The following is a 15666-nucleotide window of genomic DNA, read 5'->3' as shown; positions in this document are numbered from 1 at the left end:
AATGAGTCACAACCAGCACAAGGGGGGATGCTGCAGAACCTGAGTGCTTAAATGATTCCCTCCAATTTAGGCTAATCCTGCAGAGGGACCCAGGGAAACAGGAAGGCTCATTGTCTCACACACAGCCATCTTCTGTGTAACTGAGAGAGAGCAAAGCCACCCCATAAATATTTTAGAGCTGTTAGCTGAACTTTGCAATGATAACATCAGGTCAGAATTAATTTCACTCCCTGTCTCATATGCAGAGAATGGATCCCTGATTTGATTCAATTAACCCAGTCAATATTTTGGAAAAAAAACCCCATAATGTACACACTTGACCTACTTCCATCAGGAATCCAAGGTTACCAATTTTAAGCTGCCTATAAATAGCATGTAGCAGTGGAAAGCAATCACTTTGCTTTGGAGCTGTCCTGTCACGTGTAACACCTCCTTCCTTCTCTTGTCTCTGCAGCTGTGTTTGCAAACCTGGCTATGAGGGAGATGGCTTCAGCTGCACCAAAGTTGATCCTTGTGCTGTTTTAAACCCTGGTGGCTGCAATGTCAATGTAAGTACACGCTTTTCCCACAGAAAGGCAAGCAAAGGGGAAGGTTTGGCAAGAAACTTGAACGTGAGAGTCATGGTTTTCATTGGAGTTCCAGGCTCTTTCCCCAGATCCCACTCCAGAGCTCAGACAAGCCTGATGGCTAAAGGTAGATGTCCTGAATGGCTGCCTCTGCATCTCCCCCTAGGCTGAGTGTGTTGAGACAGGCCCAGAGGAGCACAGGTGTGTTTGCCAGGCAGGATGGACAGGAGATGGGAGGGACTGCTCAGCCATCAACCCCTGCCTGCTGCCCAGCACGGCACGGTGCCACGGGAATGCCACCTGCATCTACATCGGGCCAGGGCAGGTAGGTCCTCACAGCCAATGCCACCTGCATTGCATGTCCTCAGCCATTCTGCTCTCCCGGGGCTCAGGAACCCTGTTTTCTTCCCAAAATCCTCCTCTCCCTCACAGCCATGATGTTGTTTCCACGTGGTGCTCTCTATGCAAAACAGTATCCTTAAATTCCAGCCCCAGTGTTCCCTCCTTTCTCTTGCTCTTTCAGCAAACACATTTTTAGAAAGTGCATTAGTAGATGTCAGGTATGAAGGTCTTCTGCAGATATTAGTCAGTGTCATTCCACTGGAGTCAATGCCAAGCTATGGAAACACAGAGAAACTAATTCACCGTGTCTAGAATATGAACGCTATTTTAATCATTTTAATGAATTGCTGTGTTTTATTGAAATGACAGAATGACTGTAAGTGTAAGGATGGATTTCAGGGGAATGGAATTGAATGCACACCCATAAACTCATGCCTGGAACAAAATGGAAAATGCCATCATCTGGTGAGTAATTAATCATTCCCTGCACAAAGTGTTCAGATTCATATCACACCTCGCCTCCTGCACACACCATAGAATTTATTTGCCATTTCAAGCCTGCAATTCCCTTTGGAGAAAGCACTTTCCAAGCAGTTCTACAAGCACCAAAAAACTGTGTGAACCACATCAGTATGGTACATGAGCTGTGGATAGACTGCAAGGGCTGCTCCCAAATCTGCCAGTACAGAAGGATTATCTCAAGCCTGGAATAAATAAATGCTATTTTTCTACCAGAAATTACAACTTGGATCCACTATCCTGTTGGGATATTTACCCAAGTCAGTCTCCACCCAGGCATCTATCAGCTTTATCAGCAGCTGCATGTGCTTTGCTGTGCCCTGTAGTTCCATGCTCAGGTGGGGCACAGAGCTGAGGTGAGGAGCTCTGGGGAGCAGAGGATGGATCTGCCACAGTCAGGTGAAGAAACAGGGCTTCAAACGTGTAGGCAGTGATTGTTTGACAAATTCTCTCTCTTTCTGGTTCAAAGGCAACTTGTCAGTTTGAGTCTTCCCGTGGCTGGCAGTGTGTGTGCCCAAAGGGCTACGAGGGGGACGGCAGGACCTGCTACGGAAACGCTGCAGATGTAAGTGCTGGGGTCACCTGCTCTGGGCACAGCAGCTGCTGCACAGGTCTCACCCTGCATCTTAACCAGAGAGAGCAGCAAAGCCTTTTCAAACAGTCAGAAAAATATGATGCCCACCAGTGATCTCTGCAAAGGATGGTCCAAGTGGGACCACTCGCCTGATTCATAAATTGTGTTTAAAAACATGGCTTGGAAAGGGGCCTAAGGGAGCAGAGCAAATTTCTGGCTTCAAACAAGTTGAAAATTTGAAATTGAAAACAAATTGAAAAACACCAATCTCAGAGTCCAGAGCTACAGAAGTGCTAAGCACCAACCTCCCAGCTGGGAGCACCAAGCAGTCAACTCTTCTGAAGTTTTGCCCTGCAGTCTCTCTCAGTGGAAATTATCAATTTATCATGTTGAAACAAACTGTGCTGACCCACAGGCAGATAAAACCAAACCAAGTCAATTGGTGAAATAAATATGCATTTAACAGCACAGGAAAAATGAACGTGTCCTCAGACTCAGCTCCTGGCAGTAATCTCACATGGCTCTCAGCACTATCTGCCACCCCTGCTTGTCATCTATCTCTGTTCCAAGTACTCTGGCAGAATAAGGGCTGGGTGATGTGTGAGATGCTGTACAAATGTCAGCTAAAACAACATAAGTTTCAATCAATTTTGCATGGAGTTAAGAGAAGAATTAAGTTTAAAATCACAGGAAATTAATGCTTAGCCTGGGGTCACAATACACAGCAAGGCTGGGTACACACCTAAGCAATCCATGGCCTGATTTTCAAGAATTGATAATTCTCCTTTCCCATTACCAGAATATATATATATATATATATATATATATATATATATATATATAAAACACCAAAAAACATTAATGCCATCCCTTTTCACACACACTGAAAACCTCCCCCTCTTCCATGTCACATCAGCCAGGCCAGACATGGTGGGTTGCCCCACAACCAAGAGCACATTGGTACAGCTAATTACAGCTTACAAACTCATTGATCTCTCTTCTCTCTCATCAGGAGCTGTCCACTCTGTCAGAAGCAGCTGCTTTTAACCAGTGGGTTAATGTAAGTACACTTGGTGGTTAATTTCTGTAGTATGTTCAAGTTTGCAGAAAAACACAAGCCTTGTAGAGTTTAGAAATGGGAGCCACACAGCAATATTTCCATCAGAGAAAGAAAGCTGAAAATCTGGAGAGACGTCAGGGTGCCTTTCCCACCTGTTGTGGGGGGGGGGTTGACCATCTGGTTCCCTATTTCTGCCTGAAAAACAACTTCTGAACCCAAATTCAGCGAGTAAGGAAGCTCCACAAGCAGCAGAGCTGGGTCCAAGCCTGCTCTCTGAGGCAGGGAGCTACATAAGCCATGACTAATTTTGCATGAAAACACACTGCAGCCCAGATGAGCACCAGCAGGGTATGAGCAGAGACTGGACAGGACCCCAGATGTCTCCTTTCAACTTCTCTCATTCAATAAAAGACAAGTGGGAAGGGAAGGCAATGCCCTACCCTCCCCCATTTTCAAATGCCCCATGGCAGGGAAATGCAAGTGTATGGCTGGACAGTGGGGAGCAAGAGAGCAGGAAAGCTCTCAGTCTGTGCAGGCCTGCCTGAGGTGCAGGAAATAGAATCATAGAATGGTTTGAGTCCTTTAAAGTCCATCTGGTCCAATCGTCCTGCCATAAGCAGGGACATATCTTCAGCTAGGTCAGGCTGCTCAGAGTCCTGCCCAGCCTGATCCTGAATGTCTCCAGGGATGGGTCATCCACCACACCCCTGAGCAACCTCTTCCAGTGTTTCATCACCCTCATTGTTTAAAAAAAAATAAATTCTTTCATATATCAAACCTAAATCCACCCCTTTTCAGTTTAGAACTATTGTCCCTTATTCTTTTGCAAAAGGCCCCACTAAAAAGTCTGCCCCACCTTTTTTACAACTCCCTGTAAGTGCTGAAAGGCCACAAAAGGTCTCCCTGAAGTCTTCTCCAGGCTGAACAACCTCAGTGATGAAAGAGTAACTTCTTTGGCTCCAGATTAGGGAGGAAGCACCAAAATAGGTTTCAAACCCCAAAGTTCTGGATACACTAAAAATCTACTCTCTATTTTCCCATGCTGTCATTTATTACTAGAGCAGCAGTACATTAAGGTCCTACCCCACTGTGATTGGAACTGTATGAATAAAAACTGGTTGCTCCCACAAGAACTTAAATCCTAAATGTAAGAAGTGTTCATCAAACACGTGGTGAACAAGAAAGGACAGTGATGTGTTAATGAATAACATCAGAAGTCACAGCACATCAGCTGCTTCAAGGCTTTTCAAAGTTAGATGGCTTGGGGCTCATTAAAGTACATAATTGCAAGGAGAACCTCAGGGAGCTCCTGAAGAGAGCTCCATGTGGCTAATTCAGGACAGGTGACTGCCTGGCCCTGAGCTCAGATTGTGGCCCTGGACACTGTAGAGAGAAACTAAAGGATTTAAAGAAATGGGCACAATAAGAAATGCTGTTCTCCTGCTAATATGCTCTTTAGATAATGGGGGAACAAATCAGAGGGAAGATTCTGTATAATCCATTGAAACTGATATGGAAATTTCTGCTACACTTCAGAGAAATGCTATCACTTAAAATGAACACTGGTAACTACAAACATGAGCAAAATAGGGAGGAATATCCATCTGTGGGTTTTTAACTTTGTACTTGAACAGGAATGTGATGTTTACCACTTTCCATAACCAAATTCTTTTCTTGCTGCTCAGGAAGGATGAGAAGGGGAAGTTTGTTGCTCTTTCTATATTTAAATATTTGGAAGGTGATAGGGATGATGGCTAGGAAGAAAGATGATCTTAACAGAGACAAAATCCCCAGCTATTTAAGGGAGCTGATTCCCTTCTTGATTCAAAACCCAAAATGGGTAATGAAGGACTATCCAAAGCAGCTTCCAGGCAGCATAACCAGCTGCAAAAAGGTAGATCCCAAGCTCATATTGCTCCCTCAAGTTTTGCAGTATCAAAAATGGCAAGCTGTGGAGCCTGTGAAAAGCTTGGAGAACCCCATCTTCAGCAAGATCACACTTAAATATTTAGCTTTCCGTTTTTCACTCAAAAAAAAAAAAATTCAACACAACTGGAAAAATTCTCTCCAGTGGAAACTCTTTCTATCCTTAAGGCAGATAAAAACATGGAAGATTAATTAATTCATGCATGCTGCAGATCTGACAATCCCCATCTAAAATTAGAGCTGTCAGCAGCAAGCTCCACTGCAGTTCTAGTGGACACAGATAACTCTTGGACATCTGGAAAAAAATCCCAGCCACGTCAAATAGTCTTCTTCCAAATGGGAACACTGTGTCATGGGAGTTTCTTATATCATGGTTCATAGTCCTAGCTATTGAACAGCATGGAGCAAATTACAACAGTAAGAGCAAATTACTTGAATTTATCAGTAACCACTAGCATTTATCACCTCCATTTATCACCACTATGTTTTTTTTAAACATTCAAGTGCATAATTCAAAACTTACGAGACAGGCTAACTTTTGTGGGGGTCAAGTTATGTATGTCATCATAAAAACCAATTCTGACTTGGACATTGTTTCTGCCCTTTCAATGCTGGCAATCTATTCTGCAAAGAAAAGACACTCGTTTTCCATTTTTGTGCAGCTGCAAGTGATATTGTTCAAGTCATTGCTCAGTATAATAGTTTTTCCCTTTCCAGGCTGGTCACAAAGCACGTCACATACTCCACACCTTGCTTCAAATGTCACCAGCTACTATTTATAGACCATCCTTGGAATGAATTATTTTACCCTCTTTACTTCCATGCAGGAGGCCAAGATAAACTCAGTGCTGTCCACCACCTCAAACCTGACTGTCCTTGTGCCTTCTCTGCAAGCCATCAAGAACATGGATGAGGATGAGAAAGCCTTTTGGATGTCAAAAAGCAACATTCCAACTCTCCTTAAGTACGTTAATTGTTGGGGGTTTTGGCTTTTTAAATTAACTGTTTTTTATGCTAAACAAGCCTTTGGTTTGAAGCCACCAGAGCAAGACAGGTATTTTGATTTTAAAGGAAGGGCACAGGATTCTCCTTCTAGTTCCAGTGGCGTATTAATAAATCTCTGTAGCAAGGCCACTGGGAAAAAAGGCATTATTTATATTATGTCAGAAATGTGTAAAGGTTGAACTAAGATAAAAACATGGCCGAACAAGGTGTTGTAGAAGCAATTCCTGCTTAAAACTACCATTTAAGACAGACTAAGCACGTTTATCTGAAATAAGACAAAGAAAAAAGAGAGAAAATACAAAACCTTCACATATGGTTAATTTCCTTTAGGTATCATGTACTGACAGGAGCTTACAGCTTTGCTGATTTCCAGAAATTATCGTCCTCTGACATGCTGCCAACATCGCTACAGAGCAAATTCCTACACTTGTCTAAAGAAAATGGGGTGAGATGACCTGCAAACCACTGTGGTATCACACACCAAACCCTGGCCATCACTGCCACTGGCTTTCTTGTATTACAAAACCACACACACATTATTCATTTTTTTAAACTACATGCTATAAAATTAAGGGCATAGTTCAATTTTATGGGGCCCTCTGGGAGAAACATTACCTTGTTTTTCACCACCACTTTACATCGCTAAAATTTGTCCACAATATTAATTATTTCTAATGCCCCAGTAGCTGCTGCAAACACTGGACAGCTGTAACCAAGCAGAATGGCAGTCCTTGCCTGGAGGAGCCTGTGTGAGCTAAATTAATACAAAGAGCATCAAGGAAATCAAATAATTTAGGGAACAGGGAAGGTAGGAGGAAGCAGTGATAACACACATCTCCACCTAGGCAACTTGATAGTCCTAAACCACCTGAGGGTATTTTTAATGGTAAATAAGTTACAGCCCTTCCCCCTTAGCCGTTTTACCAGGTAAATTCCATGTTCTGAGGAGGATTTCCTGGGAATACACAAGTCACATTTAAGCACTTCATCCCCATTAAGGGAGAGGGAAGTTCCCCCCACCTCCAAAGGAAAAGTTAAGAACAGGATCCTTCAAAGCTGCGCAGAGCTGGGAGGGTGTGAATCAGCTCAGAGCTCAGCCTGCCCTGTGCTGCCAGCCCAGGGCTTTGCCAGTCTGCACCCAGGGAACAGCCAAGGCTGCCCAGGTCCCCTCCCCTGTGCGCGACTCCCTGAGGGTCACCCAGGCTCTGGTGTGAGTTAGTGGCGCCATGGTACATCCCCAGGCAAGCATTTGGGAAGGTGTGGAAATGCACAGGATGAGCTTCTGGGAAGCACCACCCCAACAAGGCCAAGGCAAAGCCTCTCTCCTCTCCCTTGTGCAGAACCTGACCCTCGAGGGCGCTCACTTTGTGGCCAGCGACATCGCATCCACCAACGGGGTCATTCACGTCATCGATAAGGTATCTGATATATCGATCAGGATTTTTCTGCACCACAAAACTATTAACCTCCTGTGGAGAACACTGTGCACAGAGCAGCGCTTTGCCCTGCACGTGGTGCTTGCAGGTGATGTGGGGTGTCTGCTCCCCTGCAGGTGCTGACCCCGCTGCGCAGTGCTGTCCTGCCAAGGCTGCTGGCCCGCCTGGAGCAAATGCCCGACTACTCCCTCTTCAGGGGCTACATTATTGTAAGCTTTCACACCATGCTCTCAGTGTTTCAGAGCAGAGGAAGCTCTCTGCTTTGTTTGCATTTCAGACTACCAGTGGTCATTCTGATTTTTTTTTTTTTAATGTGTTTCACAACAGCAATACAATCTGGCTGACGAAATAGAAGCAGCAAACACATACACAGTCTTTGCCCCAAGTGATGATGCCATAGAAAATTACCTAAAGGATAAGAAATCTGCTACTCTGGTATGTATAACTCACAAGGCTTGTCCTAACAGCTCAGTATTTCATCTTTGTTTCAAGTGGATGTGTTATGAGGACACAGGGAGATAGGGAGATTTGTTTCCCAGAAATCCAGTAAATTAGGTTTTGTCTGTAACAACAAAGAAGTTGAAATCTACCTGTATTTTCCTGAGCTGCTGGAAGAGCCTAGCTATTTGTTCTGTTTTGGCCTTCTCTAGATTAAAAACATGGTGACAATTTCCAAGACTCCCCAAATACCCCAGCTTCTCTCACATTGGTCAATCTCTCACAAACACATCCTGCTTCTGCTTCCCCCTCCTAGTCAGGGAGAGCTCTGGGAGCCTCCTGATTCAGAACAAGATCTAGAAGCCTTGGGAAACCCACACCAAATTTTGATGTATAGCGAGTAACTTCATCATTTTACAGTGAAATATGAATCTACTCTACCAACCAGGCATAGAAAAGTTTTCAATTAAAGACAATTAAAAGTAGTCTTTATTGACTGAGGATGCCCTTAAAGATTATATCTATAGATATAAAAATATAGCTAGACAGATACAAAAATTACTCTAAACACTCATCACAGTTTATTCCCCTAGACCTTATTTCAGAGATTCCCAAAGGAATAAGGAATAGGTATGGAAAGACCATAAAAACACTCATGAATATGCAGCCCTTCATGTCAAATGAACCCATGAAGTTCAGTCCTAAAAATCACCTGACTTTTCCCTGAAAAAAGTCTTGTCAGTAGACTTTTGTTTTTTGTTTGGGATTTTGAGAGAGATTTTTTTATGTAAAGAAGGTCAGTACAGGAGTGACCAGAAAAAACGCTGAAATGAGTTTTTTAGGTAAACAAACTCCAGTCCCCTGACATCAATAATACCCATCATTAATAATGCCATGAAATATTGTGAGTCTTTCTTAAAACTATCCAGATGCTGGCCTTGTCACTCCTGCAGGAATGCTGCAGCAACACTCTCTCTGGCATTTGTACCCTGACATATTTACAAGCTCAAACCCCCTTCTCAGCCTTGTTGGTTTCCTCCCAAGATAAACAATCCTTTTTCTGCTTTATCCCAGCATCTTCCTTCATATTTTCTCCAATTTGAATCAGCTTTATAGATTGCACATATCAGGAGCCACACACCTTGCAGAGGAAGCTTCACCCACGATTTGCCCAGTGGCTTTAATTCTTCCCTGTCTCTTCCAAAAATATTTATCTACTCTCTATCCCTACTTGCATGGTCTCCATTTACAGTCAGGAAGCTGAGGAGCACAGGGCTCACATGACTCATCCCAAACCATTTACCAACAACAGCAGAGCCATTGCAAATGTCCCACATTTACAAGTGATCAAGCTCCATCTGCTCAGATGGCTTTTGGACACCCTTTTAGTTGTTTCTTGTCACATCATCATTTCCACATCACTACAAGAAGAATTTCTAATAAACTTTGAGAGACACATTCCTATGAGGCATCAGTCCCAGTAAATATGGATTACACACATATGCAGAAAAATAATTTTCATTTCCACTACTCACCAATGTTTCTTCAGTCTTTCTTCCATCCTTCCAACCTTGCCTGATGTGGTAATCTGAGAAAAGAAAATAAAAATCAAAAAACAACCATAAGGTTAAGTCTGCCTGAGGCTTAACCACTTAGTGAAACACTTGGGAGAACTCTGCTACAGAGTGAAGAGTTTGGTGCAGGGAGAAGATCCCATTTCTTGGCCCTGATGGGGGTAAAATGTCCTAACTCTGCTAGCGATTAAAGACAGAAATCAAGATGGATCAGTGTTAGCTTTTCCTCCAATTCCTCAAGGTCAGGAGATTAAATAGGGCTGGAAACTGATGGAGATTAGCTCTATCTTAATTCCCACTTTCTCATCTGCAAATATATTTTGCCAAATCTGTGGAACAAGGCCAGCCCTAAGAGATGTCAAGGCCACTCTTTTACTCTGTAGGCACAGCGAGGCAACATCACAAATCTCACATCCTGAAGATGCTTCATGCTCTCCCACACTTTTGAAGGAGCAGCAGCAGCATGGAGATTCAGGATAAGGGCACAGTGGGCAACAGGATTTCCCAGAAGCACATTTTTATTGTAAAGACAAAGTTGCAGCTGCACTGTCTGTTGGCTAGACAGCTCCTAAACTCCCCAAACACTCCAGCTTCTCTCACATTGGTCAATCTCTCACCAACACATCCTGCTTCTGCTCCCCCCTCCTAGTCAGGGAGAGCTCTGGGAGCCTCCTGCTTCAGAACAAGATCTAGAAAAGCCTTGGGAAACCCACACCGAATTTTGATGTATAGAAAGTAACTTCATCATTGTATAGTGAATATGAATGCACTCTACCAACCAGGCATAGAAAAGTTTTCAATTATAGACAATTAAAAGTAGTCTTTATTGACTGAGGATGCCCTTAAAGATTATATATATATAGATATATAGATATGAAAATATAAATAGATACAAAAATTACTCTAAACACTCATCACAGTTTATTCCCCTATAGGTTATTCAGGGATTCCCAAAGGAATAAGGAATAGGCATGGAAAGACCATAAAAACACACTCATGAATACACAACCCTTCATGTCAAATGAACCCATGAAGTTCAGGGTCCTAAAAATCACCTGACTTTTCCCTGAATTCAGCTGCCAGCCCTATGCACAGAAACACACTACAGGCTCAAGCAAACCTTGCTCCTCCCAGTTCAGTAGCCTTTCATCCTCCATGGTCAAAAACATTTTCATTGTGGCAAGAATGCAGGCTGACTACAGGAGGGAAAATGAAATAACCTACCCACTGGAGAAGTTTCTCTTTAAATTCAGGCAATCTCTGTTTGGCCTAAACTCTTTGGAAAATGCTATACCTAGGAGGTTTTCCATCTTTATTAGGTAACTCAGAATGCAATTGTGTGTTGGCAGGATGAAGGCCAAATCCGCTACCACGTTGTGCTGGATGAGAAGCTCCTGAAGAACAACCTGCACAATGGCATGCACAGGGAGACCATGCTGGGCTTCTCCTACCAGGTTGGGTTCTTCCTCCACAACAGCCAGGTACTGCTGTCTGCACTTGCTGGGAGAAACAGGTTTCCTGCTTTTTACAAATCCAGCTTCAAACTGACATGGAGTCTAAAGGAGCTCTGCATCCCTCGTTAGCTTCTGTGACTCAGCAGCACAAAATTTGTCACTCAAATGCAAGGCCTGTCTCAGGCCTGCTTAATTTAAAATCACCCTTGAAGTTATCTTTGATTGAATTTGATTTCAGTTGTGCTGTTCACATTTAAAATTGAATTTTAGGTATTGGTCTCTAGCAGCTTCAAGCCTGAATTCCAGAGCAGTCATTAATCCGACTTCCAAGAGCTATTAGAAACCTGCCCTCAATTATAAAACTTCAAATAAAACTTTATTATAATATTAGTTTTATAATTTCTGTTTTCTGTGGGTTCACTCCACTTTCAATCCTAACAACTCAAAGTACTGTTCAACAAAGATGAATTGCCTTTCAATACCACTCATGGAAAAATCAGGCAGAGCAAGATTAAGAGACAGGGCCAGGAAGGGAGCTTGGTCCTCCTTCTCTGTCCCAGAAGTCCCTGTGGGCATAGGCAAAGGAAGATAGAAAGCTTCTACAGAAGTTTCAGCCCTGCTGTTTGCTCTGCCCACTGCTGAGCCTTAACAAAGCACCTACAGTGGGACTTGCTGGTGAGGGCACAATGAGGGTGTGGGGTAGCACTGAGATGATGGAAGCCCCCTCCTTAAAAGAGCAGCTTCTGTTAGGGTTTCCTTGAAGCCCCACATCCCCCAGACACAGCAAACTCACCTTTTGGCATGTCTTAGGCTCCTTCTTCATAGCTTTTACCCCCCCCCCCTTGGGAAAAGCTGCTCTGCCAAATCCTGTTGCTCACAAGTTTTAACAGGCTGCAAGCCATCCCCTGCCCTCCAGGGCAGTGAAGCAGTTAAATGCAGCAACTGGAATATGAGTGAGTTTTGGGGAACCCTTTGCTGGTTTCCTTAGGTGACCCCTGCACATTTTTCTCTTTCTTCCATCTTCTAATGCTCAGGCTAGCACAGAGCCATGGGACACCCCTGCTAGTCTCTAACTGATTGCATGTCTCTTGCAGCTGTACATAAATGATGCTCCTATAAGCTATGCAAATGTTGCCACAGACAGAGGAATTATTCATGGACTGGGAAAGGTGCTGGAAATCCAGAAGAACAGATGTGATATCAATAATACCGTGATCATTGTAAGTGACAGAAGTTCATAGAGAACCTTAAAGCCCCTCAGGGAAACCCACAGCCAAACAAAGCTCAAAAGTATAGGATATGTGATAGTACTTCCCAGCAAGGAATGCACACATTTTCCACAAAGGATATTCCTACCAGGGCTTTTAGCATCTCTTAAGACTACTTTGGTCCTGAAATCAGTGTTCTGACAGCCTGGATAAAATGCAGTCAGAGTAGCTGAATAATAAGAAATTCCTCAGCTCTAATATTCAGATAATATTAGTAATGCATTATTTAATACATCTTCATAACCAGACCACTTGTTTATAAAGTGGGAAGCATCACTTCAGAAGAGCAAATAAAAAATGACCAAATGTTCTTTCCTTCTTCCCCCTGGGAGAAGGGTGTCCCCACAGAGCCACTCACAGGGATATTCTTCCTTGCTGAGCAGGACAGCTTCCCTCACCCTCTTTACCAAAGGGGTTATCCTGATCATGTACCTCAAGCACTAGATTTAGAAGTGTGGCTGGAAATCATTCTTTTCCCATGAAACAACCTGCCTGCAGCTCTGTACAGTCTGTTAACCACCTCTCATTTGTGTTGCATAAGGAGAAGTGCAGAATTTGTTCTCACCCATCAAGCTGTCCCCCAGGAACAAAAGAAATTGTAAGTATTTTTTCATTAATGCTAGGGTCATATCAAAACTGATTATATATGCATTTAATCCTATTTTTTAATATAATTGTCTCAGTTTCACCAAAATATGTATCAGTTATCTCAGCCTGCTACATACATTGCTTATAGTCAAGAGACTCAATCCACCCTGACCTCAGAGATTCTCCATTGGGATTACATAAATATCTTTCCCTTTATTATTTATTTTTTAAAATTAATTATGCCAGTAATGGTATTCCAAAGCAGCTTAAGTCCCATCCACCTCATCAAAGTAAAAAACTGGTAAAACCAAATTTAACTCCTCATGGGTAAAAAAAACCAAACAAACAAACTCATTAACATTTCCTTTACAATGAGCTGCTGGATGGATTCTTGTCTCAATCTCCTCACACAAGTGTATATTGAGATCAAAATGTTTCCTCAGCAAACAATCTTTCCCCAATTTTGTTCAGACCTAGAAGATAATTTTTCAACAGCTGTTTTTGCACAACTTCATAACTCAGTTTTCCAAGAAGAATTAGAAAAGTCGGAAAATGTGAAAAATGAAAAAAAAAATTATAAAACTTTTGAATAGTATCTGTTTGGTTCTGAGCAAAGACAACTTTAGATATCTTTAAAACACCACAAGACACTAAGTTAAACTGATCATATGTTCATTTCTATTTCTAAAAGTATTTCCTTCATTTTAATTGTGAATGTGTGAGTCAGTGCACAGCATGCATGAACTTAACGTCCCATTTATTAACACATTTGAATCTAGCTAATCAATATTACTCAGAAGTGCACCTGTTTCTCCAATATTTGCTCAGGCAGGGGTGAAGAAGTACTGTATCCTCACAGAAAACCACATGAGACAGTACACCATCCAGATTGGCTGCAAGCCCAAGTGTGCCAAAACCATCATTGTGAGTTCACTGCTTCTGTTATGGTAAAAACCAGGAACCCCCTTCCCCTGAGCTTCATCCTCCTCATCATCCCCACTAAGCACACACAGCAGGTCAAGGCAGCTCCTGAGTGGATATTTATTGGCCTTTATTCTGGACACAGCAGAGACTGGAAGGTTAAAGACTGGTGATAGCTGCAGCACACAAAGTTCTGCATGGCCAGTGGTGCAGAGGGAGCACAGGCTTGGGAAGGGTAAACCTCTGCTTGCCCCTAGCAATTCTCCACCTCTCCCTGCAGTGGTGAAGGGCACCTGGGTCCCACCAAGGACTGGCAGTGTCAGCCAGTGTCCTGGCACATTGAGAAGTGTGGTCACAGACCAGCAGAGCTGATGTACTGCTAAAAATCACAGAACCAAAGACTAGTTTAGGTTGGAGGGGACCTTAACCTTCATCTAGTCCCAACCACTCTGCCATGGGCAGAAACATCCTCCCCTTGACCAGGTTTCTCACAGCACTCCACAACCTTGCCTTGAACATCCAGGCATGGGTCCACCCATAACTTCTCTGGGAAACCTGTTCCAGTGCCTCACCACAGTAAATAAGTTCTTCCTAATACCCAATATAAACCCACCCTTGTTATATTGCACTGAATAGTTATTTAGTTGCTTGCACTGGGTGTTTGATAATTTGCACTGGGTGTTTGGTAATTTGCACTGTTCACATGATTTGTACCCTATCACCACATGGTCTTCCCCTTTTCCCCCCACAAGTGTCAGCGTTGGGGGTCTCTCCCTGGGTTACCCCTTTACCCCTCTCCTCAGCCCTCCTCACTTGTATCCCTTTGGCTGTGTCCTTTTCCTCTGTCCCCCCTTCCCCTGGGTTTAAAAGTCCCCCATGAGAAGGGGAGAGCCTCTTTTCCATCTGGTGGGTCTCCTGGAAATAAGCTTAGGACATTTATCCCCACATGGAGAAGAGCGCTTCTTGTCTTTCGCCTTTTGTCCATGTGAGATTGTGTGGGCTGGGGTGCACAGCCAGCTGGATTGGACCCAAACACACCCACCCCTCTTTCCCTATCCCTAAAAGCCCCTGTAAAAACCCAGCTCTCCCTGCTTGCCCCTGTCCCTCGGCACAGCATTTCTGCCTTTGCAGAGCAGGGAGTGCTGCGCGGGTTTCTTCGGCGCGCAGTGCCAGCCGTGCCCAGGGAGAGCCGGGAGCGCCTGCTTCGGGAACGGCGTGTGCCTGGATGGCATCAACGGCACGGGCACCTGCCAGTGCCAGGAGGGCTTCGTGGGCACGGCCTGCGAGAGCTGCAGCCAGGGCAGATACGGCCAAGGCTGTGACCAAGGTACCCAGCCCCCCAAAGACACCCCAAACCCTCCCCTTTTATCTTCTAACCAGGTTCCAGGAAGGTACTGCACTTCCTAATAGGCAGTGCTTACCTTTTAAGATTTAATAGTCTTAAAAACATCATTAGCCCCTTTTCTTTCCCCATTATGGGGTTTGCTTTCTAATCCCTAGGCTGGAGACAGGGCTTTCTACTCTGTCACACCACAGACTTAGAAAAGAAGTCAGCAAGACCCATCCACGGGTCCAAACCTTCCCCTTTTATCTTCTAACCATGTTCAGTCCACGTTCCAGAAAGGTACAGCACTTCCTAATAGGCTTAAAAACATCATTAACCCCTTTTCTTCCCCCATTAGGCTGGAAATTTCTACTCTGAAACAGTAGAAAAGGCTTTCTACAGGGCTTTCTACTCTGTCACACCACGGACTCAGAAAAGAATCTAGCAGGAACCATCCTCTGTAGCACTGCTATTTTCCACCAATTCTTTCCCATTAATATACAGTTTCAGACCCTGTATTTGGGAATAGAGGCAATATAAGCACAGCTTGCATTTAGAGTTATTGCTAAATAATTAGAAACCAAAGGGCACAAGACAGCGCCGTTCTTCAAATAGCCCAGAGCAGAAGGTGCCATCAGCAGGTGATGTCTGGGCCACCCCTGCTGTCCTTC

The 15666-nt window shown here is 43.7% G+C and overlaps 1 protein-coding gene and 1 long non-coding RNA gene across 3 annotated transcripts in view; one reads left to right on the top strand and one right to left on the bottom strand.

The window, feature by feature from the left end:
- Positions 1–15666, top strand: part of STAB2 (stabilin 2) — an 83066-nt gene that overhangs the window by 33768 nt on the left and 33632 nt on the right. The window contains exons 22-36 of the mRNA XM_071422345.1: positions 455–548; positions 733–891; positions 1278–1373; positions 1897–1992; positions 3014–3061; positions 5815–5951; positions 6323–6437; positions 7333–7410; positions 7545–7637; positions 7756–7863; positions 10790–10921; positions 11989–12114; positions 12704–12760; positions 13579–13674; positions 14803–14998. Of these exons, the coding sequence (XP_071278446.1) occupies positions 455–548; positions 733–891; positions 1278–1373; positions 1897–1992; positions 3014–3061; positions 5815–5951; positions 6323–6437; positions 7333–7410; positions 7545–7637; positions 7756–7863; positions 10790–10921; positions 11989–12114; positions 12704–12760; positions 13579–13674; positions 14803–14998 (1631 nt within the window). The remainder of the gene's footprint in view (positions 1–454; positions 549–732; positions 892–1277; positions 1374–1896; positions 1993–3013; positions 3062–5814; positions 5952–6322; positions 6438–7332; positions 7411–7544; positions 7638–7755; positions 7864–10789; positions 10922–11988; positions 12115–12703; positions 12761–13578; positions 13675–14802; positions 14999–15666) is intronic.
- Positions 1–15666, bottom strand: part of LOC139587788 (uncharacterized) — a 234361-nt gene that overhangs the window by 185328 nt on the left and 33367 nt on the right. For both annotated transcript variants that reach the window (XR_011678491.1, XR_011678490.1), the window contains exon 2: positions 9402–9454. This is a non-coding gene — a long non-coding RNA (uncharacterized lncRNA). The remainder of the gene's footprint in view (positions 1–9401; positions 9455–15666) is intronic.

The sequence above is a fragment of the Agelaius tricolor genome, unplaced genomic scaffold, assembly GCF_023055355.1.
Source record: "Agelaius tricolor isolate 1412-34295 unplaced genomic scaffold, bAgeTri1.0.p SCAF_3, whole genome shotgun sequence".
In the NCBI taxonomy this organism is placed as follows: Eukaryota; Metazoa; Chordata; class Aves; order Passeriformes; family Icteridae; genus Agelaius; species Agelaius tricolor.
The sequence above is the reverse complement of the archived record's forward strand: the minus strand, read 5'-3'. Positions and strand labels throughout refer to the sequence as shown.